The sequence below is a fragment of the Akebia trifoliata genome, chromosome 1 (assembly GCF_017979445.1).
Source record: "Akebia trifoliata isolate Shusen 1 chromosome 1, ASM1797944v1, whole genome shotgun sequence".
NCBI lineage: Eukaryota > Viridiplantae > Streptophyta > Magnoliopsida > Ranunculales > Lardizabalaceae > Akebia > Akebia trifoliata.
Window position 1 is genome coordinate 30,043,693 of NC_141375.1, and position 27,204 is coordinate 30,070,896.

Sequence of the window (27,204 nt, forward strand, 5' to 3'; positions counted from 1 at the left end):
GCAGATGAAAAACATTATAATAACACTTTTTTTAATAGAAAAATTAATGATTTTTTATTAGTGTTAAAGATGTCGAGTTTCTTCAAATTCATATAATAAAATAGGATTGTCGGGCCCTCTTTGCTATAGGGGGACAAACCTCCCATCAAGTTACAATTTTGTGGGATAAACATTCTATCCACCTACATTTTTTGTCGGCTCAAATTATTGCTTTTCACTTTACACCCTTTAACTTTACTATATTTTTTCTTTTACCCATTTAACTTATCTTGTTGTTTTTCATCTTTTACCTCTTAATCTCAATTTTTTTAATAATATTCTTTAACTTTTTTTTTTCATATATTTTAACCCTTAACTCCAAAGAGGATGCTCGTGCCAACATTTAATTTTAATATATTTTCTCTTTTACCCATTTAATCAACTTTATTAATTTTTATTTTTTACCCTTTAACCTTAATTTTTTTTAATAATACCCTTCCATTTTTATTTTTTTTTTGTACTTTTACCCTATTAACCCCAAAGAGATGCCTGTGTCATACATCTCATCGGGGGATAAGAAGTTTGTGAGATATAAACCTCCCAGTTCCCTTTCCTATAATTTTGTAAGAGAAAAAGTTCCCATTGTGAGGTCTACACTACCTACTTTATTACCTTCCCTCTTCACCCTCTTTCAATTTTATAATCTTTCCTCCCCTCCCTTAATAAAGTCCCTCTAATTTTATTGTCTTTCATCTTTTAATCATTTTCAAGAATACTCCTCTAATTTACTATCTTTCATCTTTTACCTCTTTAACTCACTTTATTGTCTTTCCTCATCTCCCCATTTCTTAATAATACTTCACCAACTATATTATTATTCCTCTCTTACCCCCATTAATCTCAATTTTTTTAATAATACCTGTCCAACTTTTTTTTTTTTTATTTTTTTTTTAGTTTTGTGTGTTTACCCCCTTAACCTCAAAGAGGATGTCATAAGCACATGTGAACTTTAGAATATCAATAATTCATAATTCTGGGAAAAGATTATACTCTCGAATCAAAACCAAATGCCTAACTATCAAGTATTACATGCAATTATTCATTTTCCTTGAAAATATATATTTAGGGGTGTCAATAAGTTGATTTTGGGTCGGTTTCACATATACCCAATACCAGAATCTAGATAAAATCTCGGTTACAATTCTCTTATCGATTTTGATTTTGATTCAGGGTATGAGATCATTGGAATCAAAGCCGACCCTACAAATAGCCAATAGCCATTAAGATAGAAAATATTTTTTTAAATGAGAAAACAAAAGAGATACATATGCAATTAAATAGACAATTATTTATGAATGTAATAAGTTGACTTGTAATTCCTCAATTCAAAATTCAGATCACCAACGAATTCTTCAAGCAAGTCAAACTTTTGATCATAAAACCATACAAAATTATATCACGGACCATTTATTTGCTGTTAAAATTATATTATATGTGAAAAATGACTAGACGTTTATGCAGAGAAAAGGTTAAAAAAAAAAAAAAAACCCCATACACTTAAAATTCTCTTTGTATTTTGATATCTCTTTGTTAATATTTAATTAAATTGCTAATTCGATTATAAATCAAATAGATAAACTAGTCTAGTACCCCTACCGGGTCCTTATGATAACTACCCAGAGCCGGACCAAAAATGATCGAGTCCATAATGGTACAACACCCAAAACGAACTAATCAATTTTCTTGAAAAATGTTTATATCATTTTCTTACGAATTGTCATCTAAAGTTCACACTACAAAAATATGGACAACTATTTAACGATTGGTGCCTAGAGTGGACATCTTCTTGAGATGGCATCAACATTTTCATGTCCGAACCGTGAGATTAGCTACCTTTGGTTGATGGCCTCAAGGTTGTTATGGTTTTGTCATTGAAACAAATTAAAAGACAGTTTGGATACACTTAAAAAAATTACTCTCTTACTTTTGAAAGTTGAAAAGTTAAAAAGTATAATGATTACAATCACGACGACTAAAAAAATAACTTGAATGCATAAGACTTTTTTTTTTTTTTTAAACCTTTTTTGCTAGGGTCCCTTTTACAGTCCTTTGGACATCTCCTGACTACCACGTGGCATTTCTCCATTGGTGCCCTTAGGCTTCTGTCGCCAACGCATACTCGGCCACGCGTCCCTTTCTCATTTGTTTCATGACAGACGCTATCGTGGTTGTACATACTCCCTGGCTCTAACGAGTATACAAACACCAAGTTGTCCACGCCAATCCACCCTTGACAAGGGTCATCATTTGATGCCTTGTCTCCCCACGATGTCTAATCCACGCGGCTCAAGCCCAAAACCGCCATCTGGCATTCCACATGACAAGAAGACACGTGGGGCATTGGTGTATGCCCTTGTGGCACACACTATTCTTCTTCTTGTCCCTTAAGGCCACTTGATGTCATGCACGTAGGTCATTCTTTTGATCCCAATACAAAAAGTTTGTTTGGATTAAGTTAAAAATATATATATAAAAACCTTGATTTTTTTAAAGGGTGTTATTAAAATGTTAAGATGCATTAAATACATCTAAAAATTTATTATCTAAAATACCTGGAAAAAAAATCACTTATTTCCAAGGTGTGTTTAATGCATATTAGCGTGTGCCCTTAGGGCATGTTCAACAAAATCTCATTTTTAAAAGCAAAAAGAAAATTACTTTCTAAAAATTACTTTAAAAAAAAAAAAAAAACTAAGAAAACATATTATCAGGCATAATAAATATTTGAAATGAAATGAAAACACTTTTAAGAGGGATGGAAAGCAATACATATTTATAAACGTATTTGTGAAGGTAGGGTTTGACACCAAGAATGTGGTATTATGGCATATACACTTTACTACCACACCAAGGTGGCATCTTTCACTACCAAAATACATTATAGAATAAGAGCATACAGACTCAAATTTCTCTCACTACTAACATCAAACTTTTATAATCTATGGACAATTTTAGAAAAAAAAAAAAAAAAAAAATCAAGCCATTCACGTCACAAAGGTTCTATTCCTATTGAATTTGATTGTGAGAGAAAATCAGCAAAAAATCAGTTTCCCTACAAAATCACCAAATATGAAAGTTCTAATTTGATTGTACTTTTTAAATGAAATGATTTTCTTGTTAAGGAAGGAAAATGATTTTATTATAGTCAAGAAGATATTAGTTGTGTGTGCCCAACCCTGGGCAAAGCAGTTTCTCTTCAACCAAAAAATTTATATGATGTTTTTGTCATGAGCACGAGGAATGTATTGGGGTCTAATATCTGCATATTAAGGATCGGAGAACAGAGAGGACAGCCTTTTCAGTTTGCATCAATATTTTTCTTATTCTGATACAATACGTACCTTTAACCCATGGGCGGTGAGTACTTGGTGATTCCAGTGCCGTTATAGCTTTGTCACCTGAATAAATTTGAAATGAAACAAAAATAAGTCTGAGGAGGAGATGTACATGTTAGGAATCCATTTGGATACACATAGAAAATAACTATTTTACTTTGAAAGTTAAAAAGTTTGTTCCGGGTTACTTTCAAAAAATTATTTTGAAAAAGTAAATAAAAAATTAATTTAAAAAAATAAAAAAAAATTACTGCCTACTTTTTAAAAGTTACTTTACTCCCTAAATAGTTACTTTCTACTCTATATTCAAACAGTTGAAACGAATTAAAAATACTTTATAGATCTTGATATTGAGATCTGATAAAATCCTATTAATCCAATTCCTATTGGATCAGTTCTATATCCAACCGGATCCTTATCAAATGTGTCAGATCCATTGACAACTCTCTAGATTGGGTAGCCAGTCTTTCCCTTGTAAAACAAATTCTATATTGACGACTATTTATTATTTAGAAAAAGTATTTTTTAATATTCTTCTAAATTAAATAAACTAATATTTAACTTGATTCTATCAACACTAATCTATACTAATATATTAAATGAACTTTAGATAGTTATTTCGAATCTAAGGTGCTGTTTGTTAAACTGAAAAAAATAAGTGTTGAATAGCATTAAGCGCTGAAACTTATAAGCGTTGAATTTAAGTGCTAAAAAAGTTGTTTGTTTAGATGCTGAATCATGTTTGTTACACATTGCTGAAACTGGTAAATTGTCTTTGTTACCCTTACAATCATATTATACATTGTTTACATGTTTTAAATGCTTATTTATTATCAAACACAATAAAATATATTATTTCTTATAAAATTAAAATACAATTTATTTTTAAATAATAAATAATACTCAAATCTTCAATTTAGAAATAATAATTTCTATTTATAAAAGCCCACAAATTTCAAATTAAAAATAATAATGTCATACAAGTCACCAAAATTTGAAATCAACTTTAAAAAGAACTTAATTTTTTATGAATAATTTTCGATGGAAATGAAGGATGTGTAATTATAAAAGCACCCTATGAATTAATAAGGGCAACCCACACTATAGCCATTTTTTGTTTTGTTTTATATGGATTAAAAATTTTGGAATGACCAAATTTTTAGTGAGGATAATTTATATGGTCTAGAGATCATCCTCACCAAAAATCAGTTTATTTTGAAACTTCTAACTCGTTAAAAATAGTTTTCAAAAAAAAAATGGACAATTTACTATTCTTGAACTTGTTTTGATAGGGTTAAAAGTTTCAAGATGTGCTGATTTTTTGTGAGAATGATCTCCTCATTGTAGAGATCATCCTCACCAAAAATCAACTCATTCCAAAAATTTTAACCCATATAAGACAAAATAATTTAGCTATGGTGTGGGTTTATTAATTTGTGGGGTGTCTATATACTTATCCATGGGATATAAGAGGTAATATCCTTTTAAGAATAAGGGCATAGTTGTCCATGCTCAAAAAAACAAAGGGCATACTTGTCCATGTTGAAAAAGTGAAGTGCTTACCGCTTCAGCACTTTTTTTCAGCATCAAAATAGTGCTGAATTTTTTTCACTTATTTTCAGCAATAAGCATGAGTAAACAAACGCGCTATTTTGACAAAAGTGCTGAATTTAATTTTTTTCAGCAATAAGCACTGAAAAATAGCGCAAACAAACACCACCTAAGTCGACATTATAATACCTTCACCTTTTAAGCAAACACATTAAAATATATTCTTAAACTAATATATATTGTTTATCAAAATTAGAGATAGTTACCTAACTCAGTAACCCTAGTTGTAGTCCTCTTTAACGAGAGGTGTTTCTCACACCATCTTCACATGACCATCATCTTGGCCATTTCCAATGGTATCCCCTGAACCAATCTAGAGCTAATTGGAGGTGATCCTTCAGAGTATCATCTTAGGTTCTCAATGACAAAGGACATCGTAAGATACAATGCTTAAGAGGAAGATTTGCACTGGAGGTCCATTGACATGTGACACACTCTATGTGTACATGTATGCCTAATCCTTTGCTCTAATTGTGGGTGAACAATAAACGAGAGCCCATTAGGAGTATTAAACAACATGCCTAGAGATTGGAATCGAAGACAGTCCTAATACCGTCAACGTAAAATAGATAGGGAAAGAAAGAATTTAGTTTAGGAATTAACCCCGCCCCAAGAGAATAAGTCACATTTAGTTGTGCATCACTAAAAGAAAAAATCAACTGTAGTGATGGAGAAAAAAAATCGTCACTAAAAATGTAGTTTCCATCACTAAAATTTTATAGTGATGGATTTTCTGTCATTCTATTGACATGGTAATTTGATATCAATAAAAGGTTTTATATAGCTACCCCAAGAAACCCAATTCCTAAGATCTAGAAAAGCTCAGAGGCAAGATAAAGATGGGACATTGTGAAAATTAAGTAAACAAAACAGAAGGCGGTATAAACACTCTCTAATTGCCTTGAATTAGTTTTTATGTGATTTTATTGAGTGCACACAAACTAGAGATTTGACTTTGGCATTTGAGTCTCTTTGGCGAAGGGTTGAACACTTTAATTTCTACGATATCATGAATCAGTCATTTTAAAGCTAAAATGATGAAATAATTTTCATTGACTTCTCACCAAGGAAAAAGAAGAGCACCCCATTTGTATCAAGAAAATTGAGCAAGATAATCAACTTAAGTCATTCATCACCTTTCCTCGTTTGACATACATTTTAAAAAGGTGATTGAGTTAATGAAGATTTGGTCAAGTCAATTGGGTTTTGTATTTTTATAAAAAAAATCATTATTTTTTAATAATTAAAATTTTTATAATCTATTTAAAAATAAAATTGGGACTATAATAAGAAAAAATTTATAATTCAGGTATAAATATATTAATTAATAATTTTAAAATGAGTTACATGGTTAATATAGGAGAAAATGAGATGAATCAAACAAGTCAACTTGATAACTTGACAAGACACTAGGACTGCAACTCGAGCCGGTTGAGCCAGGTTGGTTAGGTTGGGTTAGTTCATTCCCGTAGATAATTTAGTAATGATAAGGCATTATATAAAGATAAGTGGTATGTAAAAGAACTTAAAATTTATAGTTATTTGTCTTAAAAATGTATTTCAAAATTGACCTACATAAAATTATAAGTATACTTAAATACGAATATAAATATAATTATCTAAAGTAATCATTTATATTTATTTACTTTTAATTGCAATTTTCAACAAAACAAACCTTTAAAGCTGTGAAGGTGCCAATTAACTTATTTGGTTCAAATCCCATCAAAACCAAATCATTGGACTAATTAAAAATAGGCTCACTAATCAAAAAATAAATAAATATGGAATTGCAAGAAAAAAGAAGAAACCTTTATTCTGAAATATGAATGAGAAAGTAACTAAGATATAGAATAACAAGAAAAAAGAAGAAACCTTTATTCTGAAATATGAATGAGAAAGTAACTAAGATATAAGAAATATTTTGAATTATAACCCTATTAAGTTCGGTTCGGACTGGTTACCTGATTCCTATGCCAAAATCCAATCCGATTTGAATCAGGCATTTTTTTTTATTGCCCGAAACAAAATCCAAGCTAACTATGCACAGACCTGACCTAAGTTCGGATTCAACCCAACGGTTCGGGTTTGGGCCCCACCCAAGTTGGTGCCCTATGAGACACCAGAAAAACCATGCACGAAAAGGAAGAGCTAAACTAAACTAAACTACTTTTCCAAGCATATTTAACCACAAAAATATCTAAAATAAGAGCAAATACAAAAATTACAAAATCCAACCCTCAGCTTATTAACATGGTTTTCAATCTCGGTTTATGGTTAACGTTATCTCCGCCAAGAAGGACAACAAGAAGAAGAAATGGGGGTGACTCAGTAATGGCGACTCATCTAGTTCAAGTACCATCTTCAACTAAGTTTAAGTTGCAAACCCTAAAGAAAGCTTTGTCTGCTGCTTTAGATAATGATCTTATCCTTCTACAATGAAAACTATTTAACGTAAAATCTTACTCACCATCAATCGATCTAAATGATATCCATACCAGCAATCAGTTTTCATCTTTTAAACTTAATCTAGCAAATTAACTACTTCAAAATATCGAAACTCAAACTAAAAATTAGATGATCTACAGAAAACTCAATCAAGTTGAGAACCCTAGATTCAAAATAAGATCCCAAAACAAGAGAAATAATTAAGCATCAAAACAAACTCACTTTCATATCAGCGATGTTTGATAATGTGAGCTCAAAATCTTGATGACTGATGATGTGGTTAACGATCTTCGAGTCTGAAATCGGAAATCGTGTGCCAGTTCATGATCGAGAGAGCGATGGGGAAGAAGTTTCTTATTTGGTTTGGCTCTGTTGTATTGTTACGTGAGTTTCCGTATGGTCTCAGGTCTCTCTATATATAAAGCCTGAAGAATTTAGGGTTTCAGGTCAATTCTGCGTGACCCACATGTCTGTATGAAAAGTACACATATATGATCCTGTACTTCCGTGAGTCAAACAACGTGGTAGGTTAGTGGTTATCTGAGTATTGTGCCTCGTTATGCGCAAAGGAAAAGGTGGGCAGCAGAGCACACAATATTACAAATCCGGAAATACTAGTCTCAAACCACGTTTGAGATTCTCCATCAAACTAACAGCTGACAGGATTAATGTCCCTTGGGATTCTCACATAAATAGATATTTGTAAAAATTGTTCTGATCTTTTAGAAAATAGTATGGATCTCTAGAACAATTTTTTTTTTTTTTTTGGTTAACATGTGCGATAAGGGCACACGTTTAGGTGCATTAAATACAACTTGAAAATTGAATTTCTTGCAAAAATACCTTCAAAAGATTTTTTTTTTACCAAAACTAAAAATACAATCAAATGCTTATTTTCATGCGTTAACAAGGCCTTTTGAAAATGTTTGGGGAAATTATTTAAAGGACCTTAGTGGAGGGTTTTTTTTCTTCTTTTAAACATCCCTTAAATTTTGGGTAGTCTCTTAATAATTCATTTAGTAAATTTTTCTTTTCTTAACAGTCCTTGACCCCCATCTCATACGTATTAGGTCTTTGAGATACCCAAACTATCATTTTCTCATCTTCTTCATATAGTTAGGTCTTCTAATAGCAATAGCGATCTATGAACATGAATGACGAATAGAGAATGATATTCTCTTAATTTTGAAGATCTAGAAGTAATTTTTATTATTTATTTCAATGATTTATAAGGAAAAATGAATAATGAAGTTGAGATTCAATTTTTTTTTTTAATAATTAAGTTGTAATTTTTTATTTGCAACTATAATTTATGTATTTTAGGTATTTCAAGGAAATTTACCAAGTACCGAAGTTGGAAAAACAAAAAAAAATAAAATCCGATTCACATTTACAATGTCAAGTTTTCCATCTTTTATTGTCTAGTTCACCATAATTACTCTCGAGTTCAATGGCTTTTTCTTATGAAAATATTGTCGAGTTTGACAGTATTTTCATTAGAAAAAAAATCGTTGAACTCAGCAATAATTAAATGGTGAACTCGACATTGTAATGTGAATCAAAATATTTTTTTTTTTTTTTTTTTTTTCCGTTTTTCCAACTTCAATGCTTGGTAAATCTCCTTGAAATCACCAAAATGCATAAGTCGTACATGCAAATAAAAAATTATGATGTAATCATAAATAAATAAAAATTGATTCTGAACTTTGTTCTAATTTCTTTAAAATCATCGAAATAAATTGATAAAAAAACACGTTTAGATGTTCAAAATTAAAAGAATATCATTTTCCATTTGTCATGCATGATCAAAAATCGTAAAAAAATGATCAGCGATCTTTGGAAATGATCGTAATTACCATTGGAAAACCTAACTATATGAAGAAGATGAGAAAAGTATAGTTTAGGCATTTCAATGACATTATGCACGTGCGATGAGATCTAGGGACTGCTAAGAAAAGAAAAATTCACTAAATGGACTATTAAAGAGACCACTCAAAACTATTTACAAAATAGTCCCTCTGTCGGAATCCTTTAAGTAAATTTTTCCAAACGTTAGTTAAGTGTCATATATATATAAATGAATGCGTATCGTATGCACCCAAATGATAAAGTTTGCAGTTTTGGGATCAAAATCCTACCTTCACCTTCTTGCCTATTTTTTTTTTTTTTTTTAAATCAAGCCGAAGTAAAGAAACTCTTTTGAAAATTTAATGTAAAGGCATTGATTGAAGGGTAATTTCTCAAATAATTACCAAATTTTTTAATATTTTCGAAATGTTGCTAATGTTGACACAACTACCACATAATATTGACAAAATGTTATCAAATTGTCAACATTAACAGTATTTCGAAAATACCAAATTTTTTTGTAATTATTTGAGAATTTTATCCTATTATTTGCTTTTAATTAATAGGTTTCCAAACCTTATACAGGGAACCTTTTACCATTTGCGATTTGCGAGGATACAAAATATCATAATAATGATGATGAGGTTGGGTTTGTGTCCTAATTATATAGCTTGTCTTTCTTTTTATTCCCTCAACCTCCTTTGAGCATCCCATGGTGGCTGTTCTCTGAATTTTCCTGTAACTTATCAAACAAAGGAAGAGAGATAAACAGATTAGAAGGTCAATTTAAATATTATATTTGCAATTACAACGATGATTAGATAAACATTAAATATTTATAAGTTCGTTTGAACTATTTTAAATCGTATTTAATTATTTCTATGTAGCGAATTTTTTCTGACAATTACCATGTCTATATCGTAAACAATATATTCGGCATCTATTTATTTTATTTATTTCAAAAGAAATGCTAGAAAGCGTTGGCCCTAACTCTAGTCTAGCCAGCCTAACATAATCAAATTTCACAAAGCTTGTCAAACAGAATTTGCTCATTTAAAACAAACCAACAAACCAACAAACAAACAGACAGAATTTTCTTTTAGACACACAGATCAAACCCTTGAGCTAATACACATTTTCACAAACAAACTGCCACACAGTTACAGCCTTGGGCTACCTCTGGTTGATCTAAATTTCCTGCACAATCCCTTTTAACTTTCTGCAATGAAGCCACGGGGCTGCACGGATTAATTCCTTTCTTTACACATCAATCCGTCTTTCTCATGTCATTTACACTGCCAATACTAGGACTAAAACCTTCACAAGAGCCCAAATGTACAACGAAATACAAGTTCACGTAACCTAAGCTTGTTCTTGAACAACCTCAGGAAGGGAAGGTGAAGACGAACCACTGTATTTGCTAGGCAATGGTGTATTCCTTCGGGACTGACGTTTTGTTGGAACCAAACTCTCCTTTTCCCACTCTTGGGTGATTTCGTAACTGTCATCATCATCTTCACCCTTGAAGATCGGGTGTATATAAGCATTTTGAAGGTACCCTTTTAGATTCAGGTTTGGCTCCCTTGCACGTTCCAGCGTATCTTTCATCATTGCTTCCTAAAATCCACAACAAAAAAGGAATGAATCGGTTCCAGCACAAATTTCATGATAAAACATCATAAGAAAATAAAAAAGAGATACATTACTTGTAAGTACAGAGCATGCAATGTCACATTTCCTTTTAAGCAATAAGTTTCCTCATGTAGAATAACAAATCACAATGGGGGGATGAGAAATCATTCTCCCTACAATAGAATACTCTCATTTCGTGAAAATATTTATTTTTGAAAACCAATGAAATTGAAACTCTGTACATTTATAAAGGAAACCCAGAGAAACTTGTAGGAATCTGACAATGATTTGCAAAATCAGACATCCCACAACTAGCATTGAAGTTGATCAAAGGTAAGCCCTCTATAAACTCAACCTCATAGCTCATTAGTCAAAACAAAACATAGACTTTGCGGGGATTACTTTTGAAGACTTCATTTTTAGATGGAACACTTTTTCGTGATCTTTGATTTTTCTTTTCCTTGTATGGTTTCTTTTAGAGGCCATCTCAGCCTCCTTGATTGTTGTTTCTCTCCTTTTTATTAATATATTACAATTATCAAAAAAAAAAAAAAATTAATAGAACTGGACTTTGTTTCAGGACCAACCCGGTTCATTAGAAAAAATAAAAATCAATCCACTAAATCATTTTTTTTTTAAAGAATAAAAAATACCTATGTATATAATTCACGCTCAGATTTCCCATGTACTTTTATTGTCTTTATCTAAATCAAGTCACTACGTATAGCAAAGAAACATGTCTAATCACAACTGTAGCTTCTGTATTGAATTGTAGGAAAAAAATGGTGTCGAAAGCAATTTATAAGGAAAAAAGATGATCAACAGTCAGAAAAATCATATTATGGTCAATCCAAAAAACAAAAGGCACAATATATAAGCATAAAGATGGAAAATCAAGTTTCATCCATCATTAGAGCTATCAAATCAACTAATAAAGGAGTTCCAACTGTGCAAATTCTAACTTCCAACAAACCTGTAACGGATATTTAGTAAATGCGGATTCAAAACGGTTCTTGCAGAATATATAGAACCATATGGTCAATACAGGAAGCGCAAGGAGGAAAGGTGTTGACTGGGCAGCTTTTTTAGTACTCAACAATCCCATTAGAAGAAGCTGTGAGATAATCAATGCAGCTATAACACGCCCATGGACATCAGGCCAGAAGGCTGCACCACTCTCATATTCTTGATTATAAACATTTATAATCTACAACATAAAAGAATAACTTTAATTAGAAAAAAAATAAAATTACTGTACCGATATCTAGTATGATTTCAGACAGCATAAAGTCATTCAGAATTTCAACAGGAAGGGAAAGTTAAATGAAAGATCTTGAACACATTAAAAGAAAAGAAAAATTTGCTTATGCACACAATCTTGTAGAAATCAGAGACAGATTGATATAGCTTTCTTTCATCTCACATTACGAGATTAGGAGAATAAATATATTATCAAGCTGCAATTACATGCATTGGAGTACAATGGATTACAAATATGGTTACCCAATTCTGCTTGGATTTTAGAAGTGAAGAGAACCATTGGACAGTGTTTCTATAACTGCTCTGTTCCTGAGTCTACAAGTGTGTGTCGTATTGTCCGACACAATGCAAGCAGTAGTAACTTACACCTTAACAAAACAAAACAAACTCTGTCTAGAAGAACAGAAATCACGGATGAGAGATTATAAAGATGACAAGGATTCCTGTTGCAGGAAACACCTATCATGCACAAGGATTCATGAATCTTCGCTTATTAATGAAAGGGCAACACAAGCGACCGGAAAAACATCAACCACCTTCTTAGGGACTACCCATTCTGACCCAAACTTAGCAAGAAAAGACTCCATACTTCTCTAGCAAGATTTCCATGATAATAGTCTTAGCTGGCATATAGGAATTAATGAGACTGGATCTATTAAAAAGCTCAATGTCAACCTGATATAGGTGTTAAATTTTATTTATTTATTAATTGAATTTAAGAGGTGGGAACAAAAACTTTCAAAGGTCCTACATTCATGAATCAAAAGAGAAGAAACATACTTTTAACAATACTATGATATAGAAACACAAGGCCCAAGATTTCATGAACCAAAATGTCAAATATTTACCTGATGGCGGAATACAACATATGCCAATCCAAAGAATACTATTATGAAAGGAAGTAGTATGGGAGTCACCACAGCATAAACGAGGCCCAATAAGAAATAAAGTTGTATTTGAGGTTCGCCCGTGTTAAATCCAAGGCTTCCCGGATCCATTGCATCTTCCCTGTCCTTTTCAGTCTTCACCAAAAAGAAATTCTTCAAGTGGAAGATGATCAATGGTTTCAACCTTAAAATCTCCCCGGAAACTCCAGCCCATCCATCAACCATAATATAAGTAATGAAAAAAGTCGCTTTCATTGGAATTGAAACACCAATTGTCTTCGGAATGCTGCACACATATAATGACATGAATTCATACATGGCATCTCCAAATAGAGCAACACTTCATACAAAAGCAATATATTGAACATGAACAAAATAGACTTGGATTTTTTTTTTTTTTTTGATGAATAATATATTTGGAAATTTTATTGAAATAACATAAAAGAAAGTCAAGGATTATATACATTATGGTTAGAGGAGTATAATATAGTTACATAAGATAACAAGTGTGCTACTAATTTGCACAACCATGAAGGGAGAAGAATATTTTTTAGATGTATGGATCGGAAAAAAGTCCCAACGTGAGTGCTCCTTGAGAAAAATTCATGACTTAAAACAAAGAACATTTAGACACATCTCACACCATCGAGAAGCAAAACAAAACCATCTAGGTGCATTGAGTCTTAACTTCATATACAATTAAGTTAAACATTATATACAATCTGATCAAATAGAGATCATTCAATTATCCCAATCACAAGAAATAAAGCCAATGAACAATATTATGATATAAGCAAGTATGATATAGTATACTCAGTAGATGTTGGTGGCGTCATTTGTTGTATGTTTAAGAAAAGAAAAATTACAACTTTTAGTCTGTCCTAAAACAATGAAGTACGAAAAACAGAAAAAAAGAAGAAAAAAAGAATGATGGAAGTCAAATTCTTCCTCTTGTTATTCTATGTTTAACGTACAGGAACCCTTTATATAGAACTAGGAATTTTCCTGATTCTATGAAGGTAGTATCTACTACAATAGAAATTACTTATCTATGGTAGTCTGAAAATAGAAATTTTCTTTCCATATTATTTGTATTTGGAATTACAATTGGTGGAAGTCAATTGATTTCAACTTCTTACCTTCTCCCTTCAACTGCCATTTGTTAAACCACATCCAAACAGATTCTTCCTCGAGGAAATCACATCTTAATATGTGTCGATCATGTCGGCCTTACACTTTCGTTGTGATCTTAAAATATATTGAATGGGATGGGACCGGAAAATTCAAGAGGAAGTCACTATTTGAATCTCCTTAACACCAATTGATGAAGTCAAGGAAAAAATTTAACTAGGAAATTCAAGTTACATAATGCCTTATTAGTGTGCTTCCATAAGCTGCTCGATCTAATTTTAGTTTCATGTTGCTTCCATAGCTCTGCCATAAATATCTCTAAAACTATTAAAATCTTGTGTATTGACCAAGATTTTCAAGAATAAATCAAACAAAGAAAAACTCTAAGAATCTGTGAAAAACCCAATATCTTTCAAGATATTAATTTTTTTTTTTAAATTTTCTTGCAAAAATATCATGATAGTTTCACAGGGCTTTGATGTGCATGGTTAAAAAACAAAATTATTTAAGTTTATTATTTATTAGTTATAATTTAGCCATTCAATGCTTATAATTTCCCAACCTTTTCTTAAAAAACTTGACAAACACTGAATAATCAAAATGAATTCTATAGAAGCTCCCTTTCTGAAAAACTCACGAGGAGATTTTTTTTTTTTCATTTATCCCACAGCAGTTTCTCATTCACATTTTTCTGTTCTGTTGTAGTAAAACATCTTTTCTGCAGCTTATTTATGGAGTTCATTTCAGTGGGCCACAAGGAAAACATTGCAGTTTTCCTTTATGTTTCGAGTTAAAGTGGGCTACGATGTTAACTTCAAATGCAAACAACCTAAAATGAGATACAACATCTTATAACCATTAGCTTAGCTTTTGCACTATACACTATATAAACTATGTCTCGTCTTCGTTCTAGAGACCATGGCATTCCAACTGACACAGGATAGAGACGATAGAGATTAAATGCATTGATTGACAGAGGGTGACGGACAGGTGGAGTGTTCACATTTCATCCCAAAACCTAGGATGAAAAACTTGTGGGTGGTATCACATTAGTTTAAAATTCTATCAAATACAAACACATGTCATGGTTAACCAGTATATAATATGGGTGTACAAAGGCGATAAGAGATCAGAAATCGATGGTTCCTTGCAAATCCAACTCGTCAATGATGACTAATGCGCCTCGGTCAGATCACCCAATGAAGAATGCAAGAACAAGTATAATTAATCAATTAGTCACATGATAAACACAAACCAAGTTTTTTCCACAAAGATTCACTGTTTCCCATGTACCAAGGACTCTATTTTCTAAAAAAACTCCATGTCGAATACGGCGTTATACTCAGGTAAGACACATGAAGCAAACTCCTTCAAACAAATATCAAATTTTCCATATAGTTTGTTTCAGCTATTAACTTAATGCATTTTTTTTCCAGTATTCATCAGTTAACATTAGCTGAAGTACTTCAAAAAAATCTCTCTCAACATATGCAACAAGCTGGACAGACAAGTTGGTGTATCGTGTTTGTGGGGCATAGTGGGTTTGACAGCTGATATCAGTATCAATGTCAGACACTGTGTTGTATCCATGTCCTCATCATGCAGCTAATCATCAAAAATAAATATAGTAAGAAAAAAGATTTTTTTATCCAAGTGTCGAACTAGTGATCTACACCACTGATTACGTAGAAGCTACCATTTATTGGACATTGGCTCACCTAATGGGGTTGTTGTATTGATTCTGTATACATTTTGTGGGCATAACTCAGGTATCAAGGGAGCAGTTTCTCCGAACAGACAGCACACAGGAAGTAAGCACAAGGGGAGTTTTACATATGGCAGTTGAGGTATTGGACCAGTGGAGTCCATGTGTTATGCCATCTCACATTCTCACCTCATTCTGCATGAGGCAAGTTTCAGTGCAGCAGCCCTGTACTAAATGGCAAAAAAGGAGGCATATTCAAAAGGGTGAGGCAGTGAACATGTGGACCCCCTTTGCTGCTGACACCTCATATGACATGTGAGATAACCCCGGAACTTCTGTGTGCAGTTTTTCAGAAACCCTTTCCTGAAAACTATCCATTCAAATGTAATAATGGGGTTGAAGCTATTATCAACCACAAGATTTTCCTGACACAGGCACAAAATAAATAAATAGATAAAAAGATACAACACTATTTACCACAGTACACAACAAGATGGTCTTTTCGAAAGGATAGGGAGAAACCTAATAAACTTAATATGTGGTGAGTTGGTGAGAAAACGTACTCATTTGCTGATTGGTGGATAAAAGAATGTAGTTGTTGAAAAGCAGTTCCAGCGATGATGCTCGCAAGAAATACATTAACAAATATGAAAAGATAATATTTAGATGCGGATCTCCTCTCCAGAGATGACAGGGAGATATAGCCTTCAATTTTAGACATTAGCATCAATATTGTTGGCAGAAGAATGAGGAATATCTTTAAAGCAATCCCAGGTAGAAATCCTTGGATGACCGACTTGATGAATTCCCTGCATGACAGTCCCAATATCAACGTGGCTTGATATGAAACAAAATCTTAAATATTTTTTTGGAACAGACAACACATATGCCACGATTTGCACAAAGAAACTAACTCTACAAGATGTTTTGGAAGTATAGGGAACTCACTTTTCAATTATGGGCTTCAGAAATGGGGCTGCCTTCTCAATCCCTTCGATGTTTGCAAGGGACTGTACAAGTGCTATGGGGACTATAAAAAAGAAGGTAAGAAAGAAAAATGCAACAGCTATTATTAGCCTCCTAATTGTGAGTGAAACAAATGGAATTGCCAAGTTCTGCCAATATACATCCCGGGGTTCTGGAGCCCATTCAGTTAACCATAAAGTTGGATTTCTGGTTTGCTGAGTTTGTGCACAAACAGCCGCACCCCACCGAGTTTTAAAGGAAACAAAAGCTGCTGGCATGGTAGACTTTGGATCAGTTGAAATCCTTTCTCTCTCTTCTGCTATCTGCCATTCAAAAGAATCACAAAGAAATGGGAAATGAATAATAAAATCAGCAGCAATACTCAGATTGCAAAAAAAATAAGAATACAAAAATATCAAAGAAAGTTCAAGGCTCGAAATTAAAGCTCAAGTCAGTTCAATTATGTAACTGCAACATTATTGATGATAAAGAGACCCCAATTGAAAAGATGATTTTGAAGATCAAAGCCTTTCTTCATTTTTGGAATTCCCACTAACTCTGAATTAGGGGTGTGAAATTAGCCTTTTATATTAGATGGGACGATTGTTCATAGGATCAATAAATGTGGGGTATATTAGTATATTGTCTCCTATGGGTGTGAATTCCTTACCAATACAATTCATTCATTCATGTGTGTGTCAGGTTCCTTGCCCTCATAAAATTCACCAAATAACTGTATAGAGTCACGTATGCTTTCTTAACAAAGATCACAGGAGATTCATTCTCTTCCTTGGAACCCATTAATTCTGTAAGAGGATATGCTTCATAATTGATCTACATTATTGCCGACTCTAATATTTGGAATAACGCATAGATAATGATGTTGAAATAATTCAGGGGGAAAAAGGGAAAATTAATTTTTGGAAAATAGCATATAGTCACACATAGTAGGAGTTATAATACTATCGACAAACTACGAATTTGACCACCGTTAGGAATTGGGCAAAACAAAATGTACTACAGAAGGAACTCCAAGGGTAATACTTACTTCTTTCGATAGCCTATCAATCTCAGCCGTGTAAAACTCGATTGGGTCCACTCTATCTCCGAAAAGGCCAAGAAAACCAGTCTATTGAAACAATGCAATGATGGACGAGAGAGACATAGTCAAAACGAGAAAATATATGGAAAAACAAGGACACTAAACTGAGACTTTTCAATATGAGTTATTTAATGTACCTTCATAGTCAGATTTTTGGATTGATTTCTAGAAGATTTAATCTCATAATAATCAAGCCAGTTCTGCTTCTTTTTCTTCTCCTTGACCAGCTTTGCAAGTTTGTTTGCATTGTAGACAACCTGCATGACATTCTCTTGATAAGATATAGAAGTTTGAAGTCTCCCAACACTAGGATGATAATTAGTAATAGTAAAAGGTATATGGATCACCAGTGTTCAAAAAGAAATGAAACAAAACAGTTGAGTCAATATAACATTATGAATTAGAGCAATAATATTGTTTGTGACTAATTCCCTTGCTCACTGGAAACCAACTATGTTACAATGGTTATAACCTTAATCATTTATTAATAAAAATACCAAAAGAATTAATATGAAGCTACAACTTGTATACAAATGGAATACATACATCTCCTCCCACAAGTTTCAAAGTATTTTCATAGTTGAGAAAGAGGGGAAAAAACAAAAACAAAACAACGAGCATCAAACCTGATGTGTGAGATAATGATCTGGATGGTTGACCAGGAAAAAATGTTCCACAAGCTCACTAACAGATTCATCTGGATCTGGCGGCACATTTCTTACAAGTACCTGTAAAAGAACAAATCTCATTCTACCACTTAGGAATGGAAAGCATGATGTTGAAAGGGAACTCCAACTATCAAATGGAAGCATTGCGATGTATGAATATTTTTTGACATACTTAATCCTTTGAATTAAATGAAGAAAATAAACCAAATTGTTCCTACAATTTAAATTGCGATAGCTAAAATCTGATTAATCCCTACTGTTCTTATGCAGACCAAAATGATGGGGGCAATGACCAGTATTAAAGGGGGAAAAAATGATCAGACAAAAGATGTCTTAACGCTAAGAGTGAACATATATTCACAGTGCTATTAACAATCAGGAACTGACAAATAATATGATCCCATAATTCACGCTTAATATCACAAAAAATGTACAATAACAAAAAAGTTCAAAACAAAACATATACTAGCAGCCTCTTAATTCATTCAGTGGAAATTTTTCCATCATGAAGAGAGAGAAGCAAGGTACACAAACGTAGATACCGCACCAATATAAACAATAAAAGGGAAGAATAGAACATACAAGACCACCCAAGAACAATTAAAATAGTACATCCAAGGAAGCATTGACAAAGAATTACATGAGTTGTAGAACCATGAGAATACTGAGGTGGATGAATAGAAATGGTAGGAAATCAAAAAATAAGATAAGAGAGCATATGAGGGAGCCAACAGGTGGCTCCAAGAAAGAGAGAAAATAGAGGAAAGTCATTGCTTAAGACGGTTTGGCCATGTACAACTAAGAAATTTCATAGCACCAGAAGAAAAAAACGTCCTGGTTCAAGTTGAAGTCTCCAAGAGGAGGAGGAAAATTGACAAGGATGCCAATTAAAGTATCAAAAAAATAATAATAATAATAATTATTGAACAAGTACACTTTTATTGAAGATATGGTCTAAGACAAAGTAAATGGTCTCAAATGTTAAAAGGCATGCAACAAAATTGATCTGAGATCAATTTGCTGGATTCAAGCAAGATATGTTCCACAAGGGACATTGGGCAAACCAAAAAGTCTAGCACACAAGCAAGATTTGCCGCCTGGACATTTCAAAACCCAGATATGCAGGTTTGTAATTACTAAATTGCACTTTCTAGCTGAAGCAAGAATTGACACGCAGATCTAACTTCTTTGCTTGTATTTGGTCAATATTTATGTCCCTAACCCAGGGGGTTCCATAACTCATACATTCTCACATCAAAAAAGCTAAAATATCAGTTTCCAATCCTGGTAAAATATTACCGGGAAAAAAAAATCACACAATTACGAATTAATTCACTGGAAATTATATTAAATTGGTGTGAGAAACATAGAATTAATCTTACTGTAAACTGATCGGGGCGGCGTTGTTCTGTTGCGAGGAAGTGTAACCTCATGGATGCTACTCTTTCATACTCCTTGTGCAAAACATAGCATGTCCAAAAAGTAAAGGCATAAGCCATCATCAAATGAGCCCAAAACCTGCAATTTGGGAAGTGAGAAGAGAACTTCATTGCACTAGACAGAAAAATAACAATAATAATAATAAAAGGAAAGAAAAGATTTAAGTTATGCTCTCTATGTTCTTGAGCCGGTTGAGCCAAGATCTCTCGGGAATATGGTGAAGCAATGTAATGAAAAAGAAAATGACAACCATTCAAACCATTTGAAGTACTGAACAGAGACATTTGGGTGTATGCATTTCATATAATTGGCAGGTACACCATTGAGTATCCTTTCAACATTCAACAAGAAACATATAATTTTATGTGATGAACAACATCAATATTTCAAGCAAGAGATGCAATTTTCTGACATTCCTATGCTACAACAGGTACGTTCATGGCCGGAATACAGGTCAGGCCTTTGGTGAGAAGCCGAAAACCCTATATGGATGTGCAAACCACACCCATATAAACTCATCTAAAATGCTGAACTTTTTAATTGTAGAAATATTAGTAATGTTGAAAGTTTCATTGCCTATGAAAATGAGAAAATCACATAACAATGTTTAAAAGTCAGAGAATTGTGAATAATGCAGATGGAAATGTAAATAAACTCATCAACATCAAGTAACTAATGCATTATGATAGTACCAAAATGCTCAAGTACCCACATCTACATGATAAGATACCCCGGGTACTCCATGAATACCTCGATCCTCTACCCAACAATTTTCATATTTACTATTTTATAATTGTTTTATCACTGTTTATAGAAATAAGAGAATCAAATAACAGTGTTTAAAAATCAGGCAATTGTGAACAATGCAGATGGAATGACATGAATATCCAATAACTAATGGCCTATGATATACTTGAATGCAAATGGGATGAAATTAAGCTCATCAAAATCCAACAACTAATGGCCTATGATATATCTGAATAGTTCCACATTGCTTAACATACCCACATCCATGTGCTAAGGCAGTGGCAATGATAAAGGGTACGGCATGGCACTTCAATCCCTTGTCTTCAATTTTCTTATTTATTATTTTATTAATTGGTTATCTTCTAAACTAAATCCTTCACACTTAGAAGTTTCTAAATGATAAAACATACTTTTTACAGGGAATTTTTCTAATATGTTTTATTTAATAATAAAAGATACTTTTTCTAAGAACTGATTCTTTAAGTTTAACATGATGGAAACACTAAAAGAACTGTATCTACATTCATATTCTGGATTTTGGGATCGAAGAAATGCACTGTGCCTGTATCCATCATCTTAGCCAATGATATTTTGAAAATAAACAACAGCTTACCAACAGAAAATGGTTACGCACCTTTGTGATCCCTCAGGAATATTTGAAATAGAAAGTTTATCTATTTCACTGTAAGTCAGACTAGATTTAGCTCGCTCAAGTGTGTCATTAGTCCAATTCACAGGTACCAAGATTGCAAAAGCAAGGAATGTGATCGGAACAAAGATTTTAAGTCTGCAAGAAGGAAAAAAAAATTAGCACCAAATTTAAGGGATAGAGGCTTTGATGATGGTGATGAGCACCAAAGAAGAACTTACACAACATATTAGAGTACAAATTCAGGTTAGGATTGTCTTCACTCTTCACAGCATAATACAATACTCACGAGAGAATTTGAAACAATAATGATCATACATGCTACTTGGGCATTCAAAAGCTGCAAGTTTATCCAAAAAAAGAGTCGTGTGTACAAGAATGTGATCCAAGTCTGATACAGTGGCTTATAATGACTTCCGGATAAGAAGGGAAAAAAAAAAGCATAAGAAAAGGGTATTGAGTGTATTATGTGAGTGTCTGTTCTGCCACTACAATATATGCATTTTGGATATTTTGAAAAGATTTTTCCAGTATCGGTCACAAAAATCGAAATCGTTGAGGTAGGGATCAAATGTTATGACTAAATCTTCAAAATTATGAGTATGAAGTTATCCGTTCACCATTAATTATTATAAATGATTGAAATATATTGAAAGTTACAACTAAGTCTTTGAAATTATAAGTATCTCATTCTCTATTCATGATTCATCATCATTATAAATCGTTGGAATTGATCACAATTGCTGTTGAAAAACTAAGGTAAGTCAAAAGAGGTGAGAAAATGAGAGGTGGGAAGTAGAAAAAAAATATAGTTTAGAGAAGAATTTTCAATGAAAACATTTAATGAGGGTATTTTGGTCCAAAAATATGTTTTATTATAGAAAATGACTTGTTTTGATCTATTACTTTATTTTAAACTATGTTGGTATAAACTACTAATAGTCATGGATTTTTTAGGGTTGTAATTTGTTGGAATTTTCTTTTTACGATCCAGACGCCAGGAAAAACACCAATATTTTCTAGAGTTCTTTGTAATCAGTTTGTTGCAATAGATTTGACTAAAGTACTCCTAATATTTTCAATTAACTGAGGTGTAAGAAAAAGCTCTAAATGGGTTTTAGATAGTGCCCATAAGGTTTTCCTTGGGTACTGAGGTCAACCTAACATCATCTGATGTTGAGTCCTATTTGTTGGACTTTTCTTTTTACGAAATGAGGTTTGAGGCTCTCCATTAAACATACAATCCAGATGCCAGGAAAAACACCAATATTTTCTAGACTTCTTTGTTATCAGTTTGTTGCAATAGATTTGACTAAAATACTCCTAATATTTTCAATTAACTGAGGTGTAAGAAAAAGCTCTAAACCGGTTGTAGATAGTGCCCATAGGGTTTTCCTTGGGTACTGAGGTCAACCTAACATCATCTGATGTTGAGTCCTATGCAATGTTAGGTTGATATTTTCTTATAGTATCTCTCCATTGTGGGCGAAGTAGTAACAAAAAAACAGAGACAAGAAGTTTGAAAGTTCAATATAAGGTAAGACAAATCTTTGGTTAATATGCAATAAACCATATTGGGTGTTTGAGCCATTCACAGATAGATGTATATCGATACCATCATACAATACAAAGAATAAAACCCCTCCAAGATTACCACTTTTTTAGAGTTTAAAAATTTTCTTAATGGATTTTAAAAGTACTGATTGGACTTCACCTTTTCTTTCTTTTGAACAAACTGAGTTTCTTATCTGGCCAAGACCACATTGGAAAGTTGTAAAGCATGAGAATAAAAAATTGCAAGAATTAATGACGGTATTTTGTCTTTCCATTTTCCAATTTCAACCTACTAAAATGTGGAAAATTGCTAACTTTATTCATCTTTAGATAAACTTTAGGTGTTTAGAACAACAAGATAGGAAGTGAATATCTAAGTGTTCAACTCTGACATTGTTCAGGGATCTAAAAGGGAGTTTATAAATATTAGAAAACCCTCTACAATTGGGAATACCAAAACATATAAAAACCCTGCCTAGACCCATTATGTTTTTTAACATAGTTAAAAAAATTAGTTTGACATATGTAGTAAACTGGCACATCTCTCATTTATTACAAGTAAATAAATTAAATCCAACATTGAAAAGCAAATCAACTAAACAAAATGAAAAGAAAATGTATGCAGTTAAGGTTTATCGGAGCATACCCAAGCAAATAAATCCGCAAATAAACAGCAGAATCAAGTCCAGCATGTTCAATAAGTTCAGGTTCTGGCATTTTCAGTGCAGCAGGCATCCAATTCAGAAACTTCAAATATGATTTAAAATCCAAATTGACAAACTTGCGCACAGCTGCTCCAGAGTGCGAAGGACTACTTCTTAGACCTTTGAGATACCATTTTGGGAAGTATACCCTATCATTGAAAGGTTGTAACCGTAGTATGGCAAATGCCACAAGGAACGCAACTGCAGAGAGAATATTGATAGCTGCTGAAACTCCCATGTCTGAAAGTGAACCCATTTCTCACTCTCAAAGCAACACAGCACCTATTTCCCTGTAAATGAGAAACTACATAATCAAACTAAGAACGCTTAAAATTAAACCATTAGATTATGTATAGATTAACAAAAGAAATTTTCAATTCAATCTAAAAAAAATGAAATTCGAAACAATATATGGTGATCAAGAAATCAAATCAAAATAGTTTCCATGGATGAATCAAACAAAGGAAATTTTCAAAGCCAGTGAGATCTTCGGAGATTGCGATTGATAAGTGAACCTGTTAATAAGTTTATTGCCTTCAAACTCACAATTCAAATTCACTTTGTTAGTTATGTACATTTTGTAGATATTAGCTTTCCTTATATCAGTGCAACTAAAATTGAATTGTTCACCATCATCGTCGTCTACACCATATCCCAATTAATGGGTTCAGCAACACGAATCCCATTTTTCAGTTTAAATCTAGTGATCCTAAATAAATAGAATCATTAACTTTTTGAAATTTCCACACATCTTCTTCGTCCATTTGTTTAATACCTTTTATTATTAGCTCCAAATTCTTACAGATATTACTACAACAACATAATTCTAAAAGTTTTTTTTTTTTTTTGATCGATGACATAATTCTAAAAGTTCAATCTACTCGAACTATTAAAAACAACAAAAAGTGAGTTTAAATCTTATTCAGGTTCACACACTTTTATAAACCGGTAATTCGGGAAAAAATGCAGATCTTCCAAAAAAGTTTCAAGCATGCATGTTTCTTTCCACAAATCAAATAAAACTCAACTAAAAAAAAAACGGAAAGATAGATCCATCAGAATAGAAGTTCAAAGGTTCATACTCTGAAGTCTGATATAGCCTTCTGCCGAACTCTAATAGGTTTCTGAAACACCAAAAAAACCTTAAAATTAAACTAAATCTCAAGCTTGAACTCTCATCAGAACTACAAATTGACCTCTTGAGAGAAGCAGAGTATCAGATCTGAAGATGAACTAGCCTGAGAGTTTTGGTTTGCTTTAACTTCAATCAAAGAAAGAAGTGAGATTCGACCAAAAAATGCGCCTTTTTCAGAGGAGAGAAAGATTAGGAGGATAGGATATCTGGTTGAAAGGGTAGCGTAAGATAGCGAAATGGTGATGGTGGTTTGGAAACTGTGGGGTTCGGTTTTATTATACAAACAAAAGATAAATATCATTTATGTGTCCCTTATAAAGGAAAAAAAACATATAGTAACCGTTAGTGTCGGCAAATGGACACGTGGCTCGTTAACAGGTTTTTTTTTTTGTTGATTGTCTGAGATTTGTGATGGTGATGTTAAAAAAAAAGGTCCAGGCGCTGAATAACGGTCGAATTGTTTTTCACATTAACCGCGGTTAGCATAAGCCCGGTAACTTACCGTGTTTATTGTTGTTTTACTGTAAAAGGCAACAAGTACTCTGGATGAGATTCCAGTACTGAAGTCTGAGTTCATGATACCATGTAAATTATTTCATGAACAATGATTTTCGGACTCACCACCTGTCATACTCCTCATACTCTTCTAACATGGCATGCGTTCAAATTATAGATCTTTCTTGGGATACACATGTGTATATTTATGGGGATGTTCATTTGTGTATCCCAATAAAAATATATATATGATTTTAGAACATGTCACGTCAGAAGAGTATCGCGGAGTACCTCTGAGAAGGGGGTGTCAAAACATCACTCTCAAGGTTTTGTTTTGACAATGAATAAGTCTTACTAAGGCCTTTTTTCCTTACAATCTTTTTTATAGGTAAATGAGAGTTAAGGCAGACCACCTACTAGAGAATTAAAACCTTTAAAAAATTATAATCTTACATAGGCCCTCCCTAACAATGATTCCTAACTCAAGAGGTAACAAAGATGGAGATAGAATATTTCATATGTGTTCATAGTCTTGGAAGCCCAAAAAGAAGTTGCTCTATTACATTCTTGAAAAGTAAAAACAAACATAATAATTTGAAAAAATGCTATTTGTCCTCCAAATTTGATTTGTAATCACCCTTACTCTCTACTGACAATCAATTTCTTTGTTAATGATTTGCATAATTGTCAATGAATAAAAAGCTATAGTTATGAAATAACATTGGTTGTTGATGGTTGCTCATGCCTCCAAGAATGACATTTAACCTATGCCATAACATAGATACGTCTTCATTACTTGCTAACCAAGTTGTTATGATCTCTTCTCTCTAATCTCGTATCAATGCCCCATTGCCCCCTCTAGTCTTCTTTGCAAGACCCATTAGTGTTAACAATCCCATGCCCTGTAGTAGGAGGAACCCAATAAGAGTAGACTAATGGTTTAGTCAGGTTAGTCCTACTCTATTTCTTTTAGTTTGATTTTGGGTTTAAACTTCATATTTTACCATTGTAGAACAAAACATAAGTTGAAAGAGATAGTTTGTTTCTAGATCAGCTTAGGTTTATATATTATAAACTTTTGATAATTTCAAAATTTTATATTTAACTTTTGATATGTGTTGACAATCAAAAATGTTGAACTGGCTTCCTTCGACACTACACTCCACACTACTCTGGCATGGTAGTGTGCAAAAAAAATCATATATAAATTTTCCTTGTATCTCAAGGAAAATCTATGATTTGTTGCACACTGCCATGTTAGTGCAATGTTGAAGGAAGTTAGTTTAGAACAATCTTATGATAATTTATGACAACAAATGATAAAAGAATAACAACATACTCTTTGAAAATATATTATTATTCATTCATTATTTATTATCACAAAATATTGAAATATATTAAAATTTTATAATTGAATATTTGAAATTATATGTAATAATTCTCTACTTGCAATTCATCAGTATAACTCGTCGAAATTAATCACAATTATCGTCAAAAAACTAAGGTAAGCTAAAAGAGGTGAGAAAATGGGAGGAAGTAAGTTGAAAAAATATAATATATGGAGAGGTTTTGTTCTATTTATAAAAAGAGGAAGAAGAAGAATATATGACCCATGGGGTATTTGACATTTTTAAAATGATTTAATTATGACATCTTCTTCCACCTTTTCGACCCTAACATTCATGAAATATAGGATTGTAACTCATTTAACTTTCTTTTTTTGAAATGAGGTTTGAGACTCTTCATTGAACGTACCATCCTAATGCTAGAGAAAATACCAATATTTTTTAAAGACAAACAAAATACGATTTTTTTTTAAATGATCGATATGATTTTTTGAATATCTATTTT

At 32.5% G+C, this 27,204-nt stretch overlaps 1 protein-coding gene and 1 long non-coding RNA gene across 3 annotated transcripts; both read right to left on the reverse strand.

The window, feature by feature from the left end:
* Nucleotides 1–2,719: 2,719 nt before the first annotated feature.
* LOC147411619 (uncharacterized) lies at nucleotides 2,720–7,878 on the reverse strand. The gene is made up of 2 exons (XR_015181588.1): nucleotides 7,653–7,878; nucleotides 2,720–3,437 (listed from the first exon to the last, which is right to left on the reverse strand). It is a non-coding gene; the product is annotated as an uncharacterized LOC147411619 (long non-coding RNA).
* A 2,431-nt stretch (nucleotides 7,879–10,309) lies between these two features.
* LOC147411620 (hyperosmolality-gated Ca2+ permeable channel 1.2-like) lies at nucleotides 10,310–25,130 on the reverse strand. Of its 2 annotated transcripts, XM_086450435.1 has the most exons (13): nucleotides 24,962–25,130; nucleotides 24,806–24,847; nucleotides 23,666–24,013; nucleotides 21,451–21,603; nucleotides 20,012–20,147; nucleotides 18,588–18,689; nucleotides 18,099–18,218; nucleotides 17,908–17,988; nucleotides 16,842–17,182; nucleotides 16,457–16,702; nucleotides 13,019–13,343; nucleotides 11,884–12,117; nucleotides 10,310–10,895 (listed from the first exon to the last, which is right to left on the reverse strand). In XM_086450435.1, the coding sequence occupies exons 3-13, from the start codon at nucleotides 23,977–23,979 to the stop codon at nucleotides 10,641–10,643; spliced, it is 2,307 nt and encodes a 768-aa protein (XP_086306561.1). In that variant the 5' UTR covers nucleotides 23,980–24,013; nucleotides 24,806–24,847; nucleotides 24,962–25,130; the 3' UTR covers nucleotides 10,310–10,640. The 2 variants fall into 2 exon arrangements, with proteins under 2 accessions (XP_086306561.1, XP_086306553.1); XM_086450427.1 differs by having other exon boundaries at nucleotides 24,806–25,130.
* Between the last annotated feature and the right edge of the window lie 2,074 nt (nucleotides 25,131–27,204).

What these genes read in the sequence shown, in the direction of transcription:
- LOC147411620 (XM_086450435.1), bottom strand. Translation starts at nt 23,979, where the DNA reads ATGGGTTCACTTTCAGACATGGGAGTTTCAGCAGCTATCAATATTCTC. An exon ending in GCCGCCCCGATCAGTTTACA is followed by an intron (nt 18,690 to 20,011) that starts GTAAGATTAATT and finishes GTTCTTTTACAG; the next exon opens with GTACTTGTAAGAAATGTGCC. An exon ending in ATCCACCAATCAGCAAATGA is followed by an intron (nt 13,344 to 16,456) that starts GTACGTTTTCTC and finishes ATATGTGTGCAG; the next exon opens with CATTCCGAAGACAATTGGTG.